Source organism: Equus asinus, chromosome 17 (assembly GCF_041296235.1).
Source record: "Equus asinus isolate D_3611 breed Donkey chromosome 17, EquAss-T2T_v2, whole genome shotgun sequence".
NCBI lineage: Eukaryota > Metazoa > Chordata > Mammalia > Perissodactyla > Equidae > Equus > Equus asinus.
The window spans coordinates 44,362,077-44,380,984 of record NC_091806.1 but is presented as its reverse complement, the minus strand read 5'-3'; the positions used below and the strand labels follow the sequence as shown (position 1 = coordinate 44,380,984).

At 59.3% G+C, this 18,908-nt stretch overlaps 2 protein-coding genes across 5 annotated transcripts; one reads left to right on the top strand and one right to left on the bottom strand.

Moving 5' to 3' along the window:
- The first annotated feature begins 227 nt into the window (after positions 1-227).
- On the top strand, positions 228-5,211 carry CTSF (cathepsin F). Of its 2 annotated transcripts, XM_014844763.3 has the most exons (14): positions 228-571; positions 799-897; positions 1,169-1,253; positions 1,342-1,400; positions 1,529-1,604; positions 2,179-2,292; positions 2,414-2,559; positions 2,649-2,745; positions 2,825-2,905; positions 3,706-3,825; positions 3,910-3,974; positions 4,076-4,166; positions 4,529-4,587; positions 4,666-5,211. In XM_014844763.3, exons 1-14 carry the CDS (start codon positions 362-364, stop codon positions 4,738-4,740), a joined length of 1,377 nt encoding a protein of 458 aa, XP_014700249.1. In that variant the 5' UTR covers positions 228-361; the 3' UTR covers positions 4,741-5,211. The 2 variants fall into 2 exon arrangements, with proteins under 2 accessions (XP_014700249.1, XP_044618184.1); XM_044762249.2 differs by lacking the exon at positions 2,825-2,905 and having other exon boundaries at positions 232-571.
- A 129-nt stretch (positions 5,212-5,340) lies between these two features.
- Positions 5,341-18,625, bottom strand: ACTN3 (actinin alpha 3). Of its 3 annotated transcripts, XM_014844758.3 has the most exons (21): positions 18,409-18,625; positions 14,626-14,740; positions 14,329-14,448; positions 13,720-13,806; positions 13,552-13,639; positions 13,000-13,078; positions 12,835-12,916; positions 12,003-12,088; positions 11,594-11,686; positions 10,901-11,131; positions 10,628-10,775; positions 9,407-9,557; positions 8,691-8,799; positions 8,453-8,593; positions 7,998-8,180; positions 7,395-7,529; positions 7,121-7,300; positions 6,574-6,720; positions 6,424-6,489; positions 5,729-5,887; positions 5,341-5,647 (listed from the first exon to the last, which is right to left on the bottom strand). In XM_014844758.3, exons 1-21 carry the CDS (start codon positions 18,556-18,558, stop codon positions 5,489-5,491), a joined length of 2,709 nt encoding a protein of 902 aa, XP_014700244.1. In that variant the 5' UTR covers positions 18,559-18,625; the 3' UTR covers positions 5,341-5,488. The 3 variants fall into 3 exon arrangements, with proteins under 3 accessions (XP_014700244.1, XP_014700242.1, XP_070344326.1); XM_014844756.3 differs by having other exon boundaries at positions 6,424-6,720; positions 18,409-18,584; XM_070488225.1 differs by having other exon boundaries at positions 5,341-5,887; positions 18,409-18,584.
- Positions 18,626-18,908: the final 283 nt, after the last annotated feature.

The following is an 18,908-nucleotide window of genomic DNA, read 5'->3' as shown; positions in this document are numbered from 1 at the left end:
ATATATAATAAGGATGCAATAAGTGTTAGTTATTATTTTTATTCTCCGCCCAGCGCCCTTTCCCCTCCCCAAACAGCAGCTCCAAGATCTAAGAGGATTACTCAAGGTCGGAGTCATCCCATGGGCCGCGCCCCGGCTGCCCGCGGGGCTGGCGCCGTCCCGCCTGCGCCGCCTGTGCGCCCCACGTGCCTCCCGTAAATAAGCGAGTGCGCAGGCGCCCCCGGCCGGCGCCCATTGGCCGCTCCCCGCGGCCAGGAGCCGTGAGAGGGACGCGGGTCCCCCGGCCGCCGCCGGCTCCGCCCCATCGGTTGGTCACCGCGTCGGGCGGTCAGTGCGTGCGGGCCGCGGCTTCGCCCTCGCCATGGCGCCCTGGCTGCAGCTGCTGTGGCTGCTGGGGCTGCTCCCGGGCGCTGCCCCCGCCCCGCCCCGCCGAGTGGCCGGCGCTCAGGCCTGGGAACCGGCGCCCCCGGAGCTGCTGGGGCCCGCCCGCTTCGCGCTGGAGATGTACAACCGCGGCCGGGCTGCCGGCATGCGGGCGGCGCTGGGGGCCGTGCGCGGTCGCGTCCGCCGGGTGAGGACGCGCCGGGGACGGACCCTTCCCGGTGCGGGGTGCGCGGGGCCCTGATCCGAGGGATGTGGGAAGTTTGGCCTTGACTTGGGGTAGGGGGTGCTGGATTCCTGAGAGAATCGAACCTCTGCTGATTGGGGAGGGGTGGGGACACGGGAGGATTGTGGGCCCAAAGAAGGACGGGCTGAGGAGGGAGTGGCTGTGCCCGCCTTACCCGCCCTTCCATCCAGGCGGGCCGGGGGTCGCTGTACTCCCTGAAGGTGACGCTAGAGGAGCCGCCCTGCAACGACCCCACGGTGTGCCAACTCCCTGTGTCCAAGAAAACCCTGGTGAGTGATGGGACTGCTGCGATTCCCCGCCCCCAGGCTGTGTCTGGCAGCAGTTGGGATGATGGGTCAAGCCAAGAGGAAGGGGTGGGAGGAGCAGCTACCCCACCGAGTCATTTCCCAGGCCCTGAGGGCCAGAGACACTGTGGTTAAAGGGGCCTCACTCTCCACTATGGGGGTGATTGCCTTAGGGGTAATCTTAGAGGCTCTGAGGAGCCAGCCTCCAGCTCCATCTTGCCAAGGCCCCCAGACTGGCTACCTCCTCTCCCTCCAGCTCTGCAGCTTCGAAGTCCTTGATGAGCTAGGAAAACATATGCTTCTGAGGCGGGACTGTGGCCCAGTGGATACCAAGATTACAGGTGCTGGGATAGCCCAAGGATGCTGGGATAGCCCAGATCAGACTTCACTCGGGTTCAGCCGTGATTTCTTTGTTCTAACCCTATCCAGATGACAAAAGCGAGTCTTTCAGTTCAGTCTTTCCGCTGTTGAACAAGTCCCAGACCCAGGTGAGGAGGCTGTCTGTCTCTGGGGAGCAGGCTGCTGCCTTATTTCCCCTTCCTTCCTCTCACCCTAGCCTGGGGCTCCCTTGTCAGTCTGAGAAGGACCCCTTGTAAAGACCCCTCTGCCTTTCCAGGACTTTTCTGTGAAGATGGCTTCAATCTTCAAGCACTTTGTCACCACCTATAACCGGACCTATGAGACGAAGGAGGGTGAGGACCCAGCCTTGGCTGTACCTGTCCCAATCAGATCAGGGCCTTCCCTCCAACTTGGCACCTTGGTGTTGGGGAGGGAAAGGACGCAAAAGGCAGTGCGTCCTTTCAAGGACTCCTGAATCCCCAAGTTCTTGCCCAGCCACCCAGGACTGGGCAGCCACTTCAGGTACCTGGCCCCTTCTCACATCTGATTTTCCTGGTCAGAAGCCATGGGCCTCCATCATTCTGGGTAGAGTGGGATGGGACACAGGCCAGATTTTCTCTGCTGGAGGCCTCCCCACCACCTCCTGTCTGGGGATGCCCGTTGGAGCCCATTTTGGTTCTGCCATCACACCTGGAAAGTCATCACCTCAGTTTAGCCACAAAAGTTGATCATACTTCCCACTGTTATCGCGTGCAGGTCTGGCCCCCCACCCCTCCCCATCCCAGGGTTCTGTCCTTCTTGAAAAGCGCTTCAGGCCTGATCCAGAGCCCACCTACTCCCCAGGAAAACCTCTGCCTGTTAGCCCCAAGCCCCTCTTGTGATCTGCCTGGGGTCCAAGCCCCCCTTCTCCTGCTCCTTGGTCCTCAGAAGCCCAGTGGCGCATGTCCATCTTTGCCAGTAACATGGTACGAGCGCAGAAGATCCAGGCCTTGGACCGTGGCACAGCTCAGTACGGCGTCACCAAGTTCAGTGACCTCACAGGTAGGGGTGGTGGCCAGAGCCCTCATGGATCCTGGAAGAGACGGGACCTGCTCCCAAGGCCCCTGGTCAGGGCTGGCTTAGAACATTCTTCCCCACATGCCCTGCCCACCTTTGCCCACAGAGGAGGAGTTCCGCACCATCTACCTGAATCCCCTCCTGAAAGAAGAACCAGGTGTGAAGATGCGCCGAGCCAAGTCTGTCGGCGACTCCGCCCCACCTGAGTGGGACTGGAGGAGTAAGGGAGCTGTCACCGAAGTCAAGGACCAGGTTGGACCCCTAAAAAGTGAGGGTGGGACATAAGGACTGCCCTGGGGTTGTTGAGAGGACCCAGCCCTGACTTTGCCATCTCTCTGCAGGGCATGTGCGGCTCCTGCTGGGCCTTCTCAGTCACAGGCAATGTGGAAGGCCAGTGGTTCCTGAATCGGGGTGCCCTGCTCTCCCTCTCTGAGCAGGGTGAGCATCCCGCTCCACCTCCCTGTCCCCAGCCCAGCCCCTCCAGAGGGCTCCTCGGGACTGGCCTTCTGTCTCCTAGAGCTCTTGGACTGTGACAAGGTGGACAAGGCCTGCATGGGCGGCTTGCCCTCCAACGCCTACTCAGCCATAAAGACTCTGGGTATGCATTAGTGGGGTCAGGAGGGGCATCGGGAGCCACTGCTCCCTCCACAGGAAGTCACCGTGTGAGGGAGAGAGACAGAAGCCTGGGAATCATGTGAACTGGGTTCACGTCTTAACGCTGACCGTGGTTGCCTGAAGACCCTGGGCAAGTCAGCTCTCTCAGGGCGGTCGTTGCCTCCTCTGTGAAATCACGCCCACCTCATAGGATTGCCTTGAGTAGCAAGTGAGGACAGAAATGTGTCAGGTTCCTGGTGCAGGGCAGGGGGGTCTTAGTATTTTCGCTGCTCTGAGGTCTGTGTTTCTGTAACGCTGCTAAACCAGGTAGTGACACGCCTCGCCCTTGAGGGGAGGTATTGACCTAAACTGGCAATTCAGTTCAGCAGCGGGCTGCAGTGGCAGAAGGCCGAAGGGCTGAGGGACTCAGATAGCTGTACAGAGACTGGTCCGGGAGCCTGGCAGGGGTCTGGGCCAGATGGGGAGCAGACTGTCAGAGCAGGACGAGCAAGCCAAGGTCAAAATCCCAGGAATGCTGGGACGAGCGAGGAGTCAGAAGTTGGGACTTGAGTTCCATCTCTGCCACATTTCTCGCCGGTTCCTCCCCCGTCCTCCTCAGCCTCAGTTGTGTCACCCCTAGAATGAGGCTGACCCTCTGAGGGGGTGGCCTGTGGCCTGGGGTGGATGAGGAACATGAGACTTCGTGTATAAGGGGCTTAGCACAGCCCCTGGCTGGGAGAAGACGAGTGTATGGTAAATGGGTCCGTGTTTTCGCTAACCCCCATCCGCCCCACCATTCCCTAGGAGGGCTGGAGACAGAGGACGACTACAGCTACCATGGCCACTTGCAGGCTTGCAGCTTCTCTGCAGAGAAGGCCAAGGTCTACATCAACGATTCAGTGGAGCTCACCAAAAATGAGCAAAGTGAGTGAGGGATGGGGTGAGGACAAGCCAAGGGGGTGGGCCTGGGGCCTGGGTGTCCCTGATGCTGCCCCTCCCCTGTCTCAGAGCTGGCGGCCTGGCTGGCCAAGAAGGGCCCCATCTCCGTCGCCATCAATGCTTTTGGCATGCAGGTAAGGCCCCCACCCCGCTGCCCCTGCTCCGTCTCTGGGTGCCTCCTCCCCCACTTCTCCTTGGAGTTGGCTCCCCACTCCTTTATTCTCCCCCCACCCAGTTCTACCGCCACGGGATCTCTCACCCCTTGCGGCCCCTCTGCAGCCCTTGGCTCATTGATCATGCTGTGCTGCTCGTGGGCTATGGCAACCGTGAGTTCTGCTGACCCCCTTTCCCATCCACCCCAGGTCACAGGCAGAGGTTAGACCACAGCATCTCAGGATCTCTGGAAGGGGACATCAGAGGAATGCCTAGGGACCCTGTCCTTACCCTGCCTTGGGCTCTGGGAAAGCTGAGGCGGTGGAAGGTTGACCTGTTAGGGGCGAATAACCTGCTAGAGGTAGGGGGTGGGTGCCGTCCGCAAACCCCAGATCTGCACCAGGTCTCCGGGAAGGTGGCGGGTGGGCCTGTCTCGCTTTCTGCTCTTTTCCTAGCACCTGTCCCCCGGTAGGCCCCCAGCAGATATTTGCAGAGTGCCTGGGGCCCTGACTCCGCGCACTCTGCACCCCCCCAGGCTCTGCAGTCCCCTTCTGGGCCATCAAGAACAGCTGGGGCACTGACTGGGGTGAGGAGGTGAGTCTTGCCCGCTCGGCCCCCGGCCCTCCAGCCCGCGTCCCGCCCTAGGGCCCTCACCAGCCCCCTCTCTCCCAGGGTTACTACTACTTGTATCGTGGGTCCGGGGCCTGTGGGGTGAACACTATGGCCAGCTCGGCGGTGGTGAACTGAGGAGCGCCAGCTCAGGACGTGGTGCTGACCAGAGCGGCCCCTTCCCCAGCCTACCCTGCATGTCCAGGCCCCTCCCCAGGAGGCACAGCTGGCTGGGGGACAGGGTACCTCAGGGTGAGCAAAGGGCACTGGGCTAGGGGCACGGCCCCTATGCCCTCCACCCAGCTCCTACCCTGAAGTTCCCCAGCTGCACCTTGGCTGAATTGTGGTAGCTAGGAGGATCCTGGGAGAAGGATGATGTCTTGGCAGCCGAAGCTGGGCAAGGACGCTGCGCTCCAGTAAGGAGCAGGTGGGAAGAAATCATTCTGGTCTTAAACCCAGCTCTGTCCTTAGCAGGGTCTGGCTTCCCGCCCCGGCTTCCCTCTGTGTGATGCTCTAAATTTTCTGGTCCCCCTGGATCTGGGGACAGTGTTCCCTTCCACGGTGTAAGCACCCTTTTCTAACAGCAATAAAGTGGTGTCCTGGGACCTAGTGTAGTGTGAATGCTCAATCCCTGAGGGCAAGGAGAGGTGGTGGGAGCCGCTTGAGGGTCAAAGTCGGGTAGCTGGTCCTGCCCCGGAACCTGAGGGCCCACCTTCTGCTCCAGGAACCAAAAGGAGATGGAGAGAGGCCCCTCGATGGATCTTTATTCATAAGCACTTGGCTGGTCATTCTCTGGGGCCCTTGCTCCGAGGGATGGATGGGATCAGCCAGAGGGAGCAACCTCGCTCCTACTTGTGTGGAGAACCTCAGGGGTCGAGGTCAGAGGTCAGAGGTCGCTCTCCCCGTAGAGGGCACTGGAGAAGGCCACATAATCCAGGGCCCCAGCCGGAGCCCCAGGCCCCTTGTAGGGCGCCATCCGGCGGATGCAGTACTCAGCCTGCTCGGCCGGGAGCTCCCTCCGCAGCTCCTCAGGGGTGATGTAGTTCTGGGGGAGAAGAGGCATTGAGGGCCACAGGTTCTGTTCCCTGCCCCGGCCCCCCAGCCCCCTCCGCCGCCAGGGACTCACCTTGTCTCCCGCCAGGATCTTGAAGGAGGCCACAACTTGCTCAGCTGTGTCAGTCTCGGCTGTCTCTCGGGTCATGAAGTCGATGAAGGCCTGGAAGGTCACGACCCCGGCTGCGTTGGGGTCCACCATGGTCATGATGCGAGCAAACTCCACTTCCCCCTGCAGGGACAGAGGGCAGGCACCATGCCCATGGGTGCTAGAGCCAGGAGGGCTCCTGATGTCCCCTCCTGGGGACTGTCCAGCCTTGGCTTGACAACCCCGGTGACAAGGTGCTTCCTTTCTCCATAGACCGTCTGCTGCAGCCTTAGTCAGCTCTGGCTTCAGCAAGTCCTTTCTACTAGGCTGAGATCTGCTTCCTGCCCGTGACAATGCCCCCTGTGGCCCATTGGTTCTGATCTTTTTTCTGGGGCTTTCTGTAGTGCCCTTTCTCTGAGGTAAAAATGTTGCAAGCTCAGGCTTTGGAGTCACACAGAACTGGGTCCAAATCCTAGCTGTGTGTCTTTGAGCAGGTTAATTTCTCTCCCTCAGCCTTTGACAGCCCCTATGTGAAATGGGGTAATTCTACCCAGCCCCAGTGGGCGTGATGAGGAGGAATTGAGATCATGTATGTGAAGGTGGGAAGGACACAGTAGGTGGTCAGTATGTAGGAGGGAGGCACTGAAGGGACTCCTGGGATGGGACTGGGGGACACTCACCAGGTCGTAGCCCATGGAGATGAGGCAAGCCCGGAAGTCATCGGGCTCCATCATACCGTTCCGCTTCTGTGATGGGTGAGCAGATGTCAGGCTGGGTCCCAAACCCCACCAGCCCCCAAGTCCACCCCGCAGGCCTGGGCCCCTGCTGACCCGGTCAAAGTGGTTGAAGGATGCCCGGAACTCGTTGAGCTGCTCCTGGCTCAGGCCCTTGGCGTCTCGGGTCAGTACCTGGTTCTCCACCTCGTTGATGGTGCGGGCGATGGAGGTGAGCAGCTGCTCCCAGCCCACGCGGATGTGCTGGCAGAGCAGGAGACAGGCCAAGTCAGTGGGCGGCCAGTGCCTGGCCCCTAGCTCTAGCTCCCGGCCAACCCACTGTGTGACCCTGGGCAAGTCCTCCCCCTGTCTGGGCCTCTGTCCGCATCTGGAGGTTCCACTGAGTGACCTCCAGCAGCCCTCCCTGCCTTAAAGTTTGATGATTTATTATGTATTAAGTATTGATCAAGCAGCCACGGCCAATCCTGGCCTGGTTTTAGACTGCTCTGTGACCGGATGGGTCACTTCCACTTGCTAGGTCTCAGTAGCCCCATGGTTACAATGGGGGACCCTCCTAGAGCAGACGTGCTGTGTCCAGCGGCGGTGCCCCGGGCTCCCCCAGCCAGTGCCGCCTCCCCTGCCCTCTGCGCGGGCGTGGCCCCACCTCCATGCTGTAGACGGTGTGCTTATTGTCAAACACGAGGCTCTCCTGCAGCAGCTGGTGGTCGCCCTCCAGCCGGTCGATGTTGCTCTTGTAGTTGATGATGTTCTGCTCCTGCTGCCGCAGCCCGGCCATCTGCTCCTCCAGAGAGCCCACCATCCCTGCTGCCAGGCGTCCCACCTCCTGCAGGGGGACCCGGGCGGGATGAGGGCCCCCAGCTCGCCACGGTCCAGCCCTGGCCGCACTCCCCGGGGTGGCCCCTCCACCCAGGCCTTACCTCCACCTTCCCCTGGATCCAGGGCCCGACGGCATTGGCCTGGGCTGCAAACTGTCGCCGGAGCCTCTCGTTCACCTGCTGCCGTGTCAGCTCCTCCTGCAGTGTCTGGTCACGGCTGGGTACCAGCTTTCGGACCTGCGAAGGAGGGTGGTTGCGCCAGGGGCAGCTCTGGGGGCCGGGAGATGGCTCTCAGGGGAGATGGGCTCCAGTGCCTCGAACCTGCTGCTCTGAGCCGCATTGTCTGGGCTATATGGACAAGCTCCTGGGCAAGTTATTCAACCTCTCTAGGCTCGTTTCCTCATCTGTGAGATGGGGTCAGTGCACCATTTACAACTAATTTAGGCTGTTTTGTAAAGGATGTCCACACACCAGATTTAATTCTACTTCATGTGAGGCCTGATAGGAAAATGCTGCTGTTACGGCCATTTTACAGATGAGGCCAAGACAGGCAAGGAGACTTGTCTGACGCCACGTGGAGGCTGTGGCAGACTCCAGATCCGAAGGTGGACGTGATTCTCCACATCTGGGGACACCTGAGGTTTCAGGGTGGCTAGAATGCACAGGAGTGGCTGGGAGGCAGGGAAGGCCGCAGGCGGCACTGACCGTGTCCCACTTGGTGTTGATGTCCTGTGGGCTGAGGTTGATGTAGGGGTTGGTGGTGCTGGGCCGCAGCCCGTATGTCTGGCAGATCTTCTGGATCTCAGCCTGGATGCCCAGGATGGCGCCTCGCTCTCGGTCAGCCTCGGGCAGCGTTGCCTTGAACTGCTCATGTGCTGTCAGCAGGCTCTGCGAGGCAACAGGCAGGAAGCATCAGCCAGTGCCCCCACACTTCCCACAGGCAACAGAAAGGGCAGCAACGTGCTCCAGGCCATGCAGCTGGTCCAGGGCGGGGCTGGCTTAAGAACCCAGGCCTCTTGTCTCCCAGCCCAGCACTCAAGAACTGGCGCTTTCCTCCCGTCCCCATTCCCCAGGAGCCCAAAGGAGTGGCTGATAGGATTTTAGGCCAGCTTCCCTGTCATCCCATCCAGTCCCCCCACACCTGGAACCCCCGCGGCCACCTGGGTCTCCTCCACCGAGTGCACCAGCCACACGTCCTGCAGGTCCTCCACAGCACCATCCAGCCAGTTGTTGAAGGGCGCTGCCCGCCGGGCAAACTCCAGCTGCAGCTGGTCGATGGTTTCCAGGAGCTTCTCCATCCTCTAGGGGTGGTGGGGATGGTGAGTCAGCAGCCTGCCCAGTGGGCCCCCCTCACCCACCTACAGTCCCCAGCCCCCAGCTCCTGGCTCCCAGCCTCACCTCAAGCGCATCCCGCCTCTTCTGGGTCAGCGTGCCCAGGTTGTCCCACTGGTCGCAGATAGCCTGGCAGCGGCTGTTCACCGACGCTGCCTCGTGGTAGTCCAGTTCACTGGGAGCGAGAAGCAGGGTGACTGTGGGCCAGACCCCAGCCTAGATTTCCTCCTTGCCTGCCCTCCCGGGGCTGGCACCCTTGCCCGGGGTGGTGGTGAAGGCATGAGACAGCCAGGGTAGGTAGGGGTTAAGCAGGGCTTTCCTGGGGAGGAGGGGTCCCAGCCCCCCACTGGTCCTCAACTCCAATCCCTCAAGGAGCTTGGAGGGAGGGGGTGGGGCTTTGAGTTTTGGGGGCCGGGTTATGCAAAAAAGGGCGGGTTTACAGGAGGAGGTGGCGAGGCCAAGGCTGATGGAGAGGATTTGGGGGAGTAGACCTGGCCTGGAGCTGAAGGGAGCGGGCAGGCCACGGAGGTGGGACAGGCCGAGCGCAGGTGGGGAAGAGTATGCCTAGCAGAGCGGGGTCGGGAGATGGAGACAGGGTTACGGGAGGAGGGGCGCGGGACAAGTGATGATGGGGAACGACCTGGGTACCAAGGCAGGGTTACCAAACCGGGGAGAAGGAAGTCTCTTGAGGGCATGGGAGTGAGGCGGGGATTGACGCCGAGGGGCGGGGCCAGGGAGGGGCGTTGTCGCTGGGGGCGGGCCCGGTAGTGGGTCACGCCTACTTGAGCTCCTGGGCCAGCGCCGCGATGTGCTCCACGCGGTCCTGGTGCGCCGCCAGGTCGCTCTCAAAGGCCTCGTGGCGCCGCAGCAACGCCCGCACCTCCTGTAGCGACGCGGACTCGTAGTCGCGCTGGCTCAGCATCTCTTCCTTCCCTGCTCGGAGAGAGGCCCGGCTCTGGTCACGCAGCGGCGGCCGCCGCAGGAGCAGGGGGTTCGAGCCGGGCTGTGTGACCACGGAAATTCCTCCTCTCTGAAATGCAGGTGCCCACACCTGCCCAGTCTACCCTAGGGATTTGGCCTGAGGCGCTAGTGTGATAAAGTTAAGTGAAGCTCCCGTTCCAGGGCATGGCCCATAAATGACGTCAGCATCCCCTCCACGCTCAGGGTGGTCCTTCGGACAGTTTTGGTAACTGCCTCCCCACGACTCCATGAGCCCCATGAGCCCCTGAGCCGGTTTCCCTTGCTCACCAGTGTCCCCAGGGCCTGGCACGGTGCCTGGTACTTAATAGACCTTCAATGACTATTTGTTGGATGAATCAATGATGAATGTAAAAGTGTTTTGAGAATAACAATTACCATAATTATGCAAATAAAACCCATAATTATAATAATTGCACAACGACCATTTGTTGAGTGCCTCCGCATTATGCAGAGGCAGTAACTGAGTTTTAGAGGCTCAGAGACCTCCACAGGGTCCCATCAGTGGCTGTATATGTAAAGAATTGTTATTATATCAAACCATTGATACTCATTATGCCCATAATCCATTATTAATGGTTGTTAGTATTTTTAGGCAGGACTCATTCATTTGTAGGATTAAAACCCCTGATGAGATACAGAATGAGTGTTTTCATACAGCATGCTATATTTGACTCACGCAATATTTTGGCATCGGTAAACTTTGAGTCAAACTTTGAGTGTTGGAGACTCACCTTTGGACACCTGCTATGCATACAAACAAAACGCTAAATGACAAATTAATCAGAGTAGACTTGCCGAAGGCCAGAGCCAGGAGAGAGTTAGGGGCCTGAGTTTACGATAAAGAGACTGTGGCCCAAAGACGGCCAGTGACCTGGTTGCGCGGCAAGTCCGGGTGGGACTAGAAAATGGGTCTCTAGCTAACTAGCAGAACACCTAGCCCTGACCTGTGCATTTTGCCAGGACCACCCCCTCCTCCCAGTCTTCACCCCAGGACAGAATCCAGCCCCATGAGGGGTACCTACCCCGGGTCCAGGCCTCATGCAGGGAGGCCTTCTGCTGGAACTTCTCAGCCAGGTGCTGGAGCCGCTGCAGGCGCCGGATCTCCGAGAGCAGCCAGTCCTCATAGCCCTTCTCCACTTGCTCCAGCCCCCGCCATGCGTTGGCGATGTCCTGTGGGACAGGCAGAGGTGCCCTCCATCACGGTTCACCCATTGTACAGACGGGGACACAGAGCCCAAGGTCACCCAGGGAACATGGGCAGAGCTGGAGTCACCCCCATCCCCACCCTGGCTCACCGAGACCAGCTTGCCCTCAGAGGGCATGAAGGCCGGCCGGTGGCTCAGCCGCAGCTTGGTCTGCAGCGTGTTGAAGTTGATCTCCAGCTGGCACTTCTCCTGCACGCGGGGTGGCTTGTGCAGGCGCCGGTAGTCCCGAAAGTCCTCCAGCTTGCGCTGCATGGCACTCATGCTGGGCTCGCCCACACGGTTCTCCAGCCACGGTATGGTGCGGCGGATCCATTCCAGCAGCTGCCAGGGCCAGGCAGGGGGAGAGCAGAGAGCTCTGAGCTGGCCTGCTCACCTCATCCACCCATCTCCACCCACACCCAGCCTGTGGCCAAAAGGCTGGGCCTCAAGCAGAGGGGGAGGGGGGGTACTGGAGGACAGAATGGGGGGGGTCCCCCCTAGTCAGGGAAGGAATAGGATCGTTAATTTCTGAGTCCAGGGACCAGTAGAGGTCGGCACAGAGCAAAGGGCCACGAGACTGCCTAAATATGAGTGAATGGATAAATGAATGAATGACGAGTGAATCACTGAATGACCAGGAGCTTGGATGGGCAGAAAGGGGCAAGAGATGGGTGAAGATGGCAGGAGAAGGCTGGGGAAGGCCAAGGCTGCTCTGAGGAGGGGGGGCGCTCTGCAGACCTGGGGTTAGCCGGGCCTGGGAGAGCCCAGGTCGGGGAAGGGGAAAGGCCCTCTGGCCCATCTCACCTCACTGGCAAGCTTCTCGTACTCCTCCATCAGCTTCTCGTTTTCCTGGTTCACCGCCAGCACTTTGCAGATCCTGTTGGCAGCTGTCTCCGCCTGCGGTGGGAGTGGGCAGAAGGGCTGGCGTTAGAACAAGCTGCCGCAGACACCCCAACCCAGCCTCCCTGTGTGATGCCCTTAAAACCTGGACCCATGCAAAGCGGGGAAGGGATGAGGGGAGCACATCTTTTAGGATGAGGACGGAGCTTCGAGGCCAGACGCCTCCGCTCCTGAGCTCCCCAAGGACCGAGGATGTGCAGGTGGGGCCGTAGCACTCCCATCCACGTGGGGCCTGGCACCTCCAACTGTCGGGATGCGGCCCAGGTTGGGCCCCTGGGTGCACGAGCCCAGCCCAGCAGATGAGTGCCTTTACCTGCTCGGCCCCGGCGAAGGCATGGTAGAAGCAGGAAACGTAGGTCATGATGGCCTTCTCATCGGGCTTTGGGGTGTTCACGATGTCTGGGGGATGGCAGTGAGGTGTTTATTAGCCAAAGCCAGGGCTGGGGAATGGACTCATGTCCCCACCCAGGCAAAGAGCTCCCCTGGGACAGAAGGGGGCAGAGACATTTAGTCACAGCCACTAGCTTCCAGCTACCCCAAACCCAGTGTCTTCTTCCCTGAAGCCCTCTGGTCATCCCAGGGCCCAGCAACCTCCCCCTCTGTGTGGTGAGGAAAGCACGAGGGAGTGGGTGCATCAGCGGACACTGTGGCCCTCATGAGGTACCAGTCCACACTGCCTGATGTCTCTAACCCTCCCATGACTCCATCTGTCTGTCTGTTTCTTCCCCAAGTCCACGAACTCCTCAGAGGCCAGACCAAGTTCTCGTCCATCAGTGCCCACACACCCCAGGCACAGGAGGTGCTCAGAAAGTGTTTGCTCCCTCAACTGACTAAACACCCTGTTTGGGCAAAGGGGCCAGAGGCAGCATCTTTCCCAGAGGAGCTCCCAATCTTGAGGGACCAATATGCTCCCAGAGGGTGGAGCCATTAGGTAAGGGGAGAGGCAGGGAGGCTGCTTCCTCTGGGTGGAGAGGGGCAGGGGGATGAGAGAGAGGGGGCCTGGAGACAGGGGCCTGTGGCAGGAAGGATTCTGACCAGGGAGTGGGGTGAGGGGCCGAGCGTTCCAGGAGGAGCATTCCAGGTATGGCGGTTGGACCCTGCAGACAGATAAGTGGAGTCCTCGCCCGGGCTGGGCTTCCTCTCACCTTCCGCATCCAACATCTTGGGGATGTCCAGGTATTTCTCTGCCACCTCGAAGGCAGTGTTCAGGTTGCCAATGGGGTCATCCTAGATGGGTGTGAGGAGGAGAGGTGAAAGGTCAGCTGAGGGCAGAGGTTGGGGTGTTGGGGCTGGGGGCGGCGGAGGCCTACCTTGCGCAGTTTGGCGTAGTCGATGAGGTCAGGGCGGTGTCGGTGGATGAGAGCACAGAGGGCCAGGCCATCCTTCCAGCTGGGCAGAGAGAAGGGAGGTCAGCCCAGGTTCAAGCTGGGGCCCTCTTCTGCCCTCCTCGCAGGAGCACCCCCATCAAGACAATGTCATGTGTACAAGGGGGTAAAGTCCAGACTCCTCAGCTTGGCATGTGAGGCCCTTCATTACCAGACTTGTGCCATCCCCCCCGAGCTCATCACAATTCCTTCACCTCCCCTAGGCTTGGGCCACACCAATTTCTAGATGTGTTTGGCCTCCAAGTCTTTGCTCAGGAGGTTCCCCCTGGCTGGAATGCCCTTCCAGGGATGTCTCCCCTCCTCCCTCCTCATGGATTCTCTCTCACCCTCCTGGATTCAGTTCAACATTGACTCAGTCCTCCTATTTCCAGTCACTGTTCTGGGAACTTGGTGGTGACCTCTCCTCCCCTGTGGCTTGTGACAGGGGCCCTAGGGCCCGGCAGAGGCCCGTGCGCATGCGCTGATCAGCTGACAGACCTGGTGTGGAAGTTCTGCACGTTGACATTGCGGTACGGCGCCGTCTTCCGCTGGCACCACAGGAGCAAGCCCTCCTTGGCCGAGGTTTCTGGGTGGAGATGGGGGGAGCGTTGGTTGGGGCAGGGTCTGGGCCAGCCCTCTCACTCTACCTGCTTCCCCACTGCTCACCCTCCACAGAGATGTCCTGGATGGCAAAGCGAAGGATGATGGTCCAGATCATGCCCAAGGTCATCTTCAGGTTCCCGTCGACGATCTCTGCAGGCCAGAGGGTGAGGACAGATTCCACCTGGCGTTCAAGGTCTGTACTACCAGGCCTCAGCTACCTTCCGCCCTGCTCCACCCTCTGGCCCTTATCGCCCATCCCTGGGCTGGCGCCTAGTAGTTGCTCAATCTTTTTACTTAAAAATGATTCATCAAGGGGCCAGCCCCGTGGTGTAGTGGTTAAGTTTGGTGCACTCCGCTTTGGCAGTCCAGCTTCACGGGTTCAGATCCCAGGCATGGACCTACACCACTTGTCAGCCATGCTGTGATGGTGACCCACATATAAAGTAGAGGAAGACTGGCACAGACGTTAGCTCAGGGCTAATTTTCCTCAGGGAAAAAAAAAGATTCACTCAACATCTACTAGGTGTCAGGTCCCGTGTCGGCACTTTGGGTACATTTGGTCCCTACACTCCCTCCTGTGAGGCATGGGTGGTTATCCCCATGGAGGTGACTTGTTGATGTCAGGAATTCCCCCCCACCCCCTGACCAGGCCTCCTCCTACCACCTCCTCACCTTCAGCACCGATGGACACCAGCTTAACCCCCTTGCTGGCAATGAAGTCCAGGGCCTTGTTGACATTGGCAATTTTGTGGAAGCGCATCTTGCCTTTGTCTGGCCTGGGCAGCCTCTCTCCTGGGTGTAAGAGGAGAGGTCAAGGGGTCAAAGGTCATGAGAGGAAGCTGAAGACATTGTCCTCAAACTTCCCCCTCCCCCACCAAGTCCCCTTCCAACTCTCTGCTGCCATATTTCCCCAGCCCTCTGGACTCCTCTAGGTCCTGGGGTCCCTGTGCTCTGATTTGCACCCCTCACCTGAAATGACCTCCAGGAGCAACATGAGTTTGAGGCCATTGCGGAAATCCTCCTCGATGTTTTCGATCTGGGTGCCGGCCTTGCGCAGGTGTGAGTTGCACCAGGCAGTGAAGGTCTGGGGGCAGAGAATGCTTAGACTCTAGGCTGAGGACAGTGTTCAGGCCTCTCGGTCAAGGTAGGTCTCAGAGCCCGAAGGCCGGGATTCAAGTCCCGGGGCTGGCTGTGCATCTGGGGCCAGGCCCTTTCCCTCCCTGAGCTCTAGTCCTCCTGGAAGAGGAGAAATGGGGTCTGGGGCCCATGCAGGTCCCAGTTTGGATGAGGGGCACCTTGCCGCCAGGACTCCAGCTTCAGCCAGTCTCAAGCACTGGAGGGGGACTTCGAAAATGGTAAAGGAGACACTCCAAAGTGTTGGACCCTCTGAGGCACAAGGGCTAATGCAGGCTGAAATGGCCTTTCTAAAATCTGAAAAACTCTGGGTTGAAGCACATTTGGCTCTGAGGGTTTTGCCCAAGGCACTGTGTTATTATCTCATGGGCCTCCCAAGGCTGCTGTGAACCGGCCTCCAAGTAGACTATGCGGGTGCGAGAGCTTTGCAGGCCGTGGAGGATCAGGGCCGGCCTGACCTGGTTTCTGGAGGTGACTGCCTTCCCTCTCTCCCCAGAATCAGCCTCAGCCTCAGCCTCCATCTGGGACGGGAGGGCTGGTATACAGCTGTTTGTCTTTTGGGGATGGGCATGACCCGGAGCCTGGTGCACAAGATTCCACCAACCTCCCAAGCTTCCAGGCCCTGGATTCTGCCATCGGCTGTAGAGCCCTTGGTAGAATTCATACTTGGGCCCTAACCCAGCTGAGCTACTCCCTCTCTGTGACCTTGGGTGTGCCCCTTGCCCTCTCTTGAGCTCAGTCTCCCCAGTTGTACAATTAAGGGGTCAGACTCCATGACGTCTCAGCTCCTTCTTCCTCCGACCTCGCAGGATTCTAGCATTCAGAGCATTCCCCCACTGCAAAGCAGATACTCCAGGGAGGTGGCCCTGAAAGTAATTTGGAATTATTTCCTTCAGCCAGCTTCTTTTCCACAGATCAGCTTTTAAGATGCCCTAGGAGCTGGACATGGAAGGTGATGCTTTAAATAGTTGAGAGGCTGTCACTGCTCAGGGAAGGGAGTGAGCTTCCTATCACCAGTGGTGTGTAAGTGGGTGCTGAGCACTAACTGATGGGGCCTCACGCAGGAGAGAGCAGTTGGATTCTCTGTAGTTCCTTCCAACCCTGGAGTCGGAGATGCTCTGGGTCTGGATGGGGCAGGGGAAAGGCAGGTCTGGGTGGGGCCTCCATGGCAGAGGAAGGGACATTATTTCATTTGTCAAACATGACGTTTAATGAGACGGGGTCCCGGCCCTAAAGGAGGTCACAGTCAATCAGAGAGTCATGTTCGTCTGAAAAGTGCTGGGAAAGACTAGTGTTGAGGAGTCAAGGGGCGGAGTTCTCCAAATCAGGTGGGGGACGTCTTGGCGAAGGCTAATATTTGATCAATGGAAGGACAGGAGTCACTCAGGCAGAGAAGGGCAGGCAAGGGCATTCCAGGCAGCGACAGCCACGCGGATGAGTGTCAGCGGCGAGAAACAGTTGCTAGGACTGTGGAGCTACAGCTCGCTGGGCACTGCCGGAATGAAGCTGGGGGTGTTGGGGTGTGACTGGTGAGAGGCAGGCCGGAGGGGCGGCAGGGGCCAGGTCATGCACCATCTTGGGTGCTAAGCCAGGGAGTTTGAACTTGATCCCGAGGGCAACAGGGAGTGAGGAAAGCTCATTCCCTCGGGATGCTGAAAGCTTTCAGACAGAGGAGAGAGGTGGACAGAACTGTGTTGTAGAAAGTTCATCCTGGTTGCAGAGGGGAGACAAACGGCTTGGCAGAGCAGAAGGGAGAAGTGAGGAGTTGGCGCCTGGGACCAGCGTGAGAGAGGGAGGGGGCCAGTGAGGGGAACGGGGCAGGACCAGCTGGATGAGATAGAAACATTTGCTCCTGGCTGGAATATAAGCTCCCTGACTCAGGGGCTTTATTTTGCCCCGTGCTGAATTCCTGGGACCTAAAACAGTGCCTGGCACATAGTAGGACCTCCTAAAAAAATACTGAATGAATGTTTTGGAGGTTGAATGAAGAGGACTAAGGCATCAAGCGGAAGGAGGTGGGAGTGCTCCAAGACATGGAGGAGGAGCAGGGAAGGGGTGGGGCTAAAGCCGAGCGCAGAGATGTTCACTACATTGTAATAAACACGAGAAAAAAATGACCAGAATGTCCAACTCCAGGGGATGCTGATTAATTTACAGAGCATCTATGCTGTGCGGCTGTTGAATGAATGGATGAGGTGGGTGGCTTTAAATTGGGTTGGAAAGATATTACGGATATCTTTTTAAGTGATGAAAGCAAGTTACAGAGTAGCCTGTGTCTTAAGCGGGGCATGTGGACCTGGATCTGGGAGAGGCCTGGGTGGGTGGGAGTGGGCAGAGGAGTGGTTGCAGAACAGATGGCAGCTGGAGGCAGGGGCAGGGATGACATCACCAGGAGACTGCTGGACCAGAGGACCGCAGCCCTGCTTGGAGACAGGTGCAGGAGGAGCTTGCGGGGAGGCGCGTCACCGGGGGCACCCCAGCCGAGTCAGCTAAGCCTCCTGGCCCTGGGGGTCATCTCCTGTCTCTAACCCAGCGGAAGTGCTCTGATTCTAAGTCCTGGAATTCTCAGATCCACCTCTCTTCCCTGACCTTTCCTAGAGTCCTACCATTGGCATGGCAATTGTATTACTGGCAAATGCTGAGCAGGGTCCAATGACCTCATGGTGTCCTCCCTACCCCTGGCCTGCCGCTCCCCAGTTTACCCACTCCAGCCCGGATCATTTTCTCTTTTGGGAACCCAGGTGTCCTGCCCCCTCCACTTGGGAAAGTCGGGGAGTGAAAATAGATCGAGGAGGGGGGTCAAGGGCCCTACAAGGCTGGGCCTGGGCAGCAGCTGCCCGTGTGCCCCTCTCCAGCCTCCCTCAAGGCGCTGCCTCAGCACAAAGTGTCCATCTGGTCAGAGGGTCAGGTTACTGCGTAAGGGGACCCAGGGCTCCCCTCCTCCCGACCTCGTGGCCTTTTCAGCAGACTCAGGGCCTCTGGGGTGGGGAGGGGTATCTTGGGAAACAGTGGGGGGTGGGGCAAGCAAAGAGCAAAGACCCTCAGGTTGGGGGGTCCTTTTTCTGGCAGTATATGATTTGGGTGCTATGTCTGCCCCTTTCTAGGCCTGTTTCCTCATTTGACAATTGGGACAGAGTGACTATGGACGCCAGGATGGAGAGAATCCAGAGGGGATGTGGGGCTGGGGGGTCTAGGATGGTTCCCCCTCCCCCACACCCCCAAGTCACCCGGTTGCCTGGCTGCAAGCCCTCGAGGCGGGCCAGGAATATTAAACTAGAGAGTGGGGGTGTGGGGAGAAAGATTAGTCTACCCAAACCCCTCAAACTTGCATCTCTCAATCCATTTTCGCCAGCAGAAGTGGGGCGGTGAGCCCAGGGGAATGAACCCTGGGGATGGGGACCCCAGAAACTCCCCTTGTCACCCTAAACCCCTCATGAAGGCTCCCAGTCCTCTCTTCCAGCCCTGGGGGACAGCAGAGGACGGATGGGCAGAGCCTGGGCGAGGGAGAGACACTCTGGGTCAAGACAGGCTCTGCCCTTGACCTGCTGAGATGCCAAGGACAAACCGCCCGGCTTCTCAGGCCTCAGTTTTGCCATCTGGAAATGCGTGAGCACTCACTTTCCGCTGCTGCTTCTCCCAGGCCGGGTCCAACAGCAGGTCGCGGTCCCAGTCCTCCTCCTGTTCCATATACTCGCCGCCCCCGCCGCCGCCGCCCACGAAGTGCCCCTCCCCGACCCCCAGACCCTCGGGCTGCATAACCATCATCATCTTGCTCAGGCTCCTGGCTCCAGCTCCGCGCTCTCCAGAACACGGGGGCCTCGTTAAGTAGCGCCCGGCCCAGCCCCGGATCGGATTCGCGCTAAATATGGGGGAGGAGGGAGGGGCCGGATGGGGGCGAGGGCGCTCGGGTCTGGACCAGGCGAGAGGTTGCCCAGGGGCCAGAGGACTGCAGAATCTGGGGGCACTGGAATGGATCCCGTGGCGGAGATTCGGGGTTCGCGTTCCGGCTCCGCCTCTGGGCGCTGTGTGACCTTGGGAAAGCCACCGGCCCTCTCTGAGTCTGTTTCCTCATGTCTACAACGGAGATGATGATAATAATAGTGGCTGCAGACCTCTCT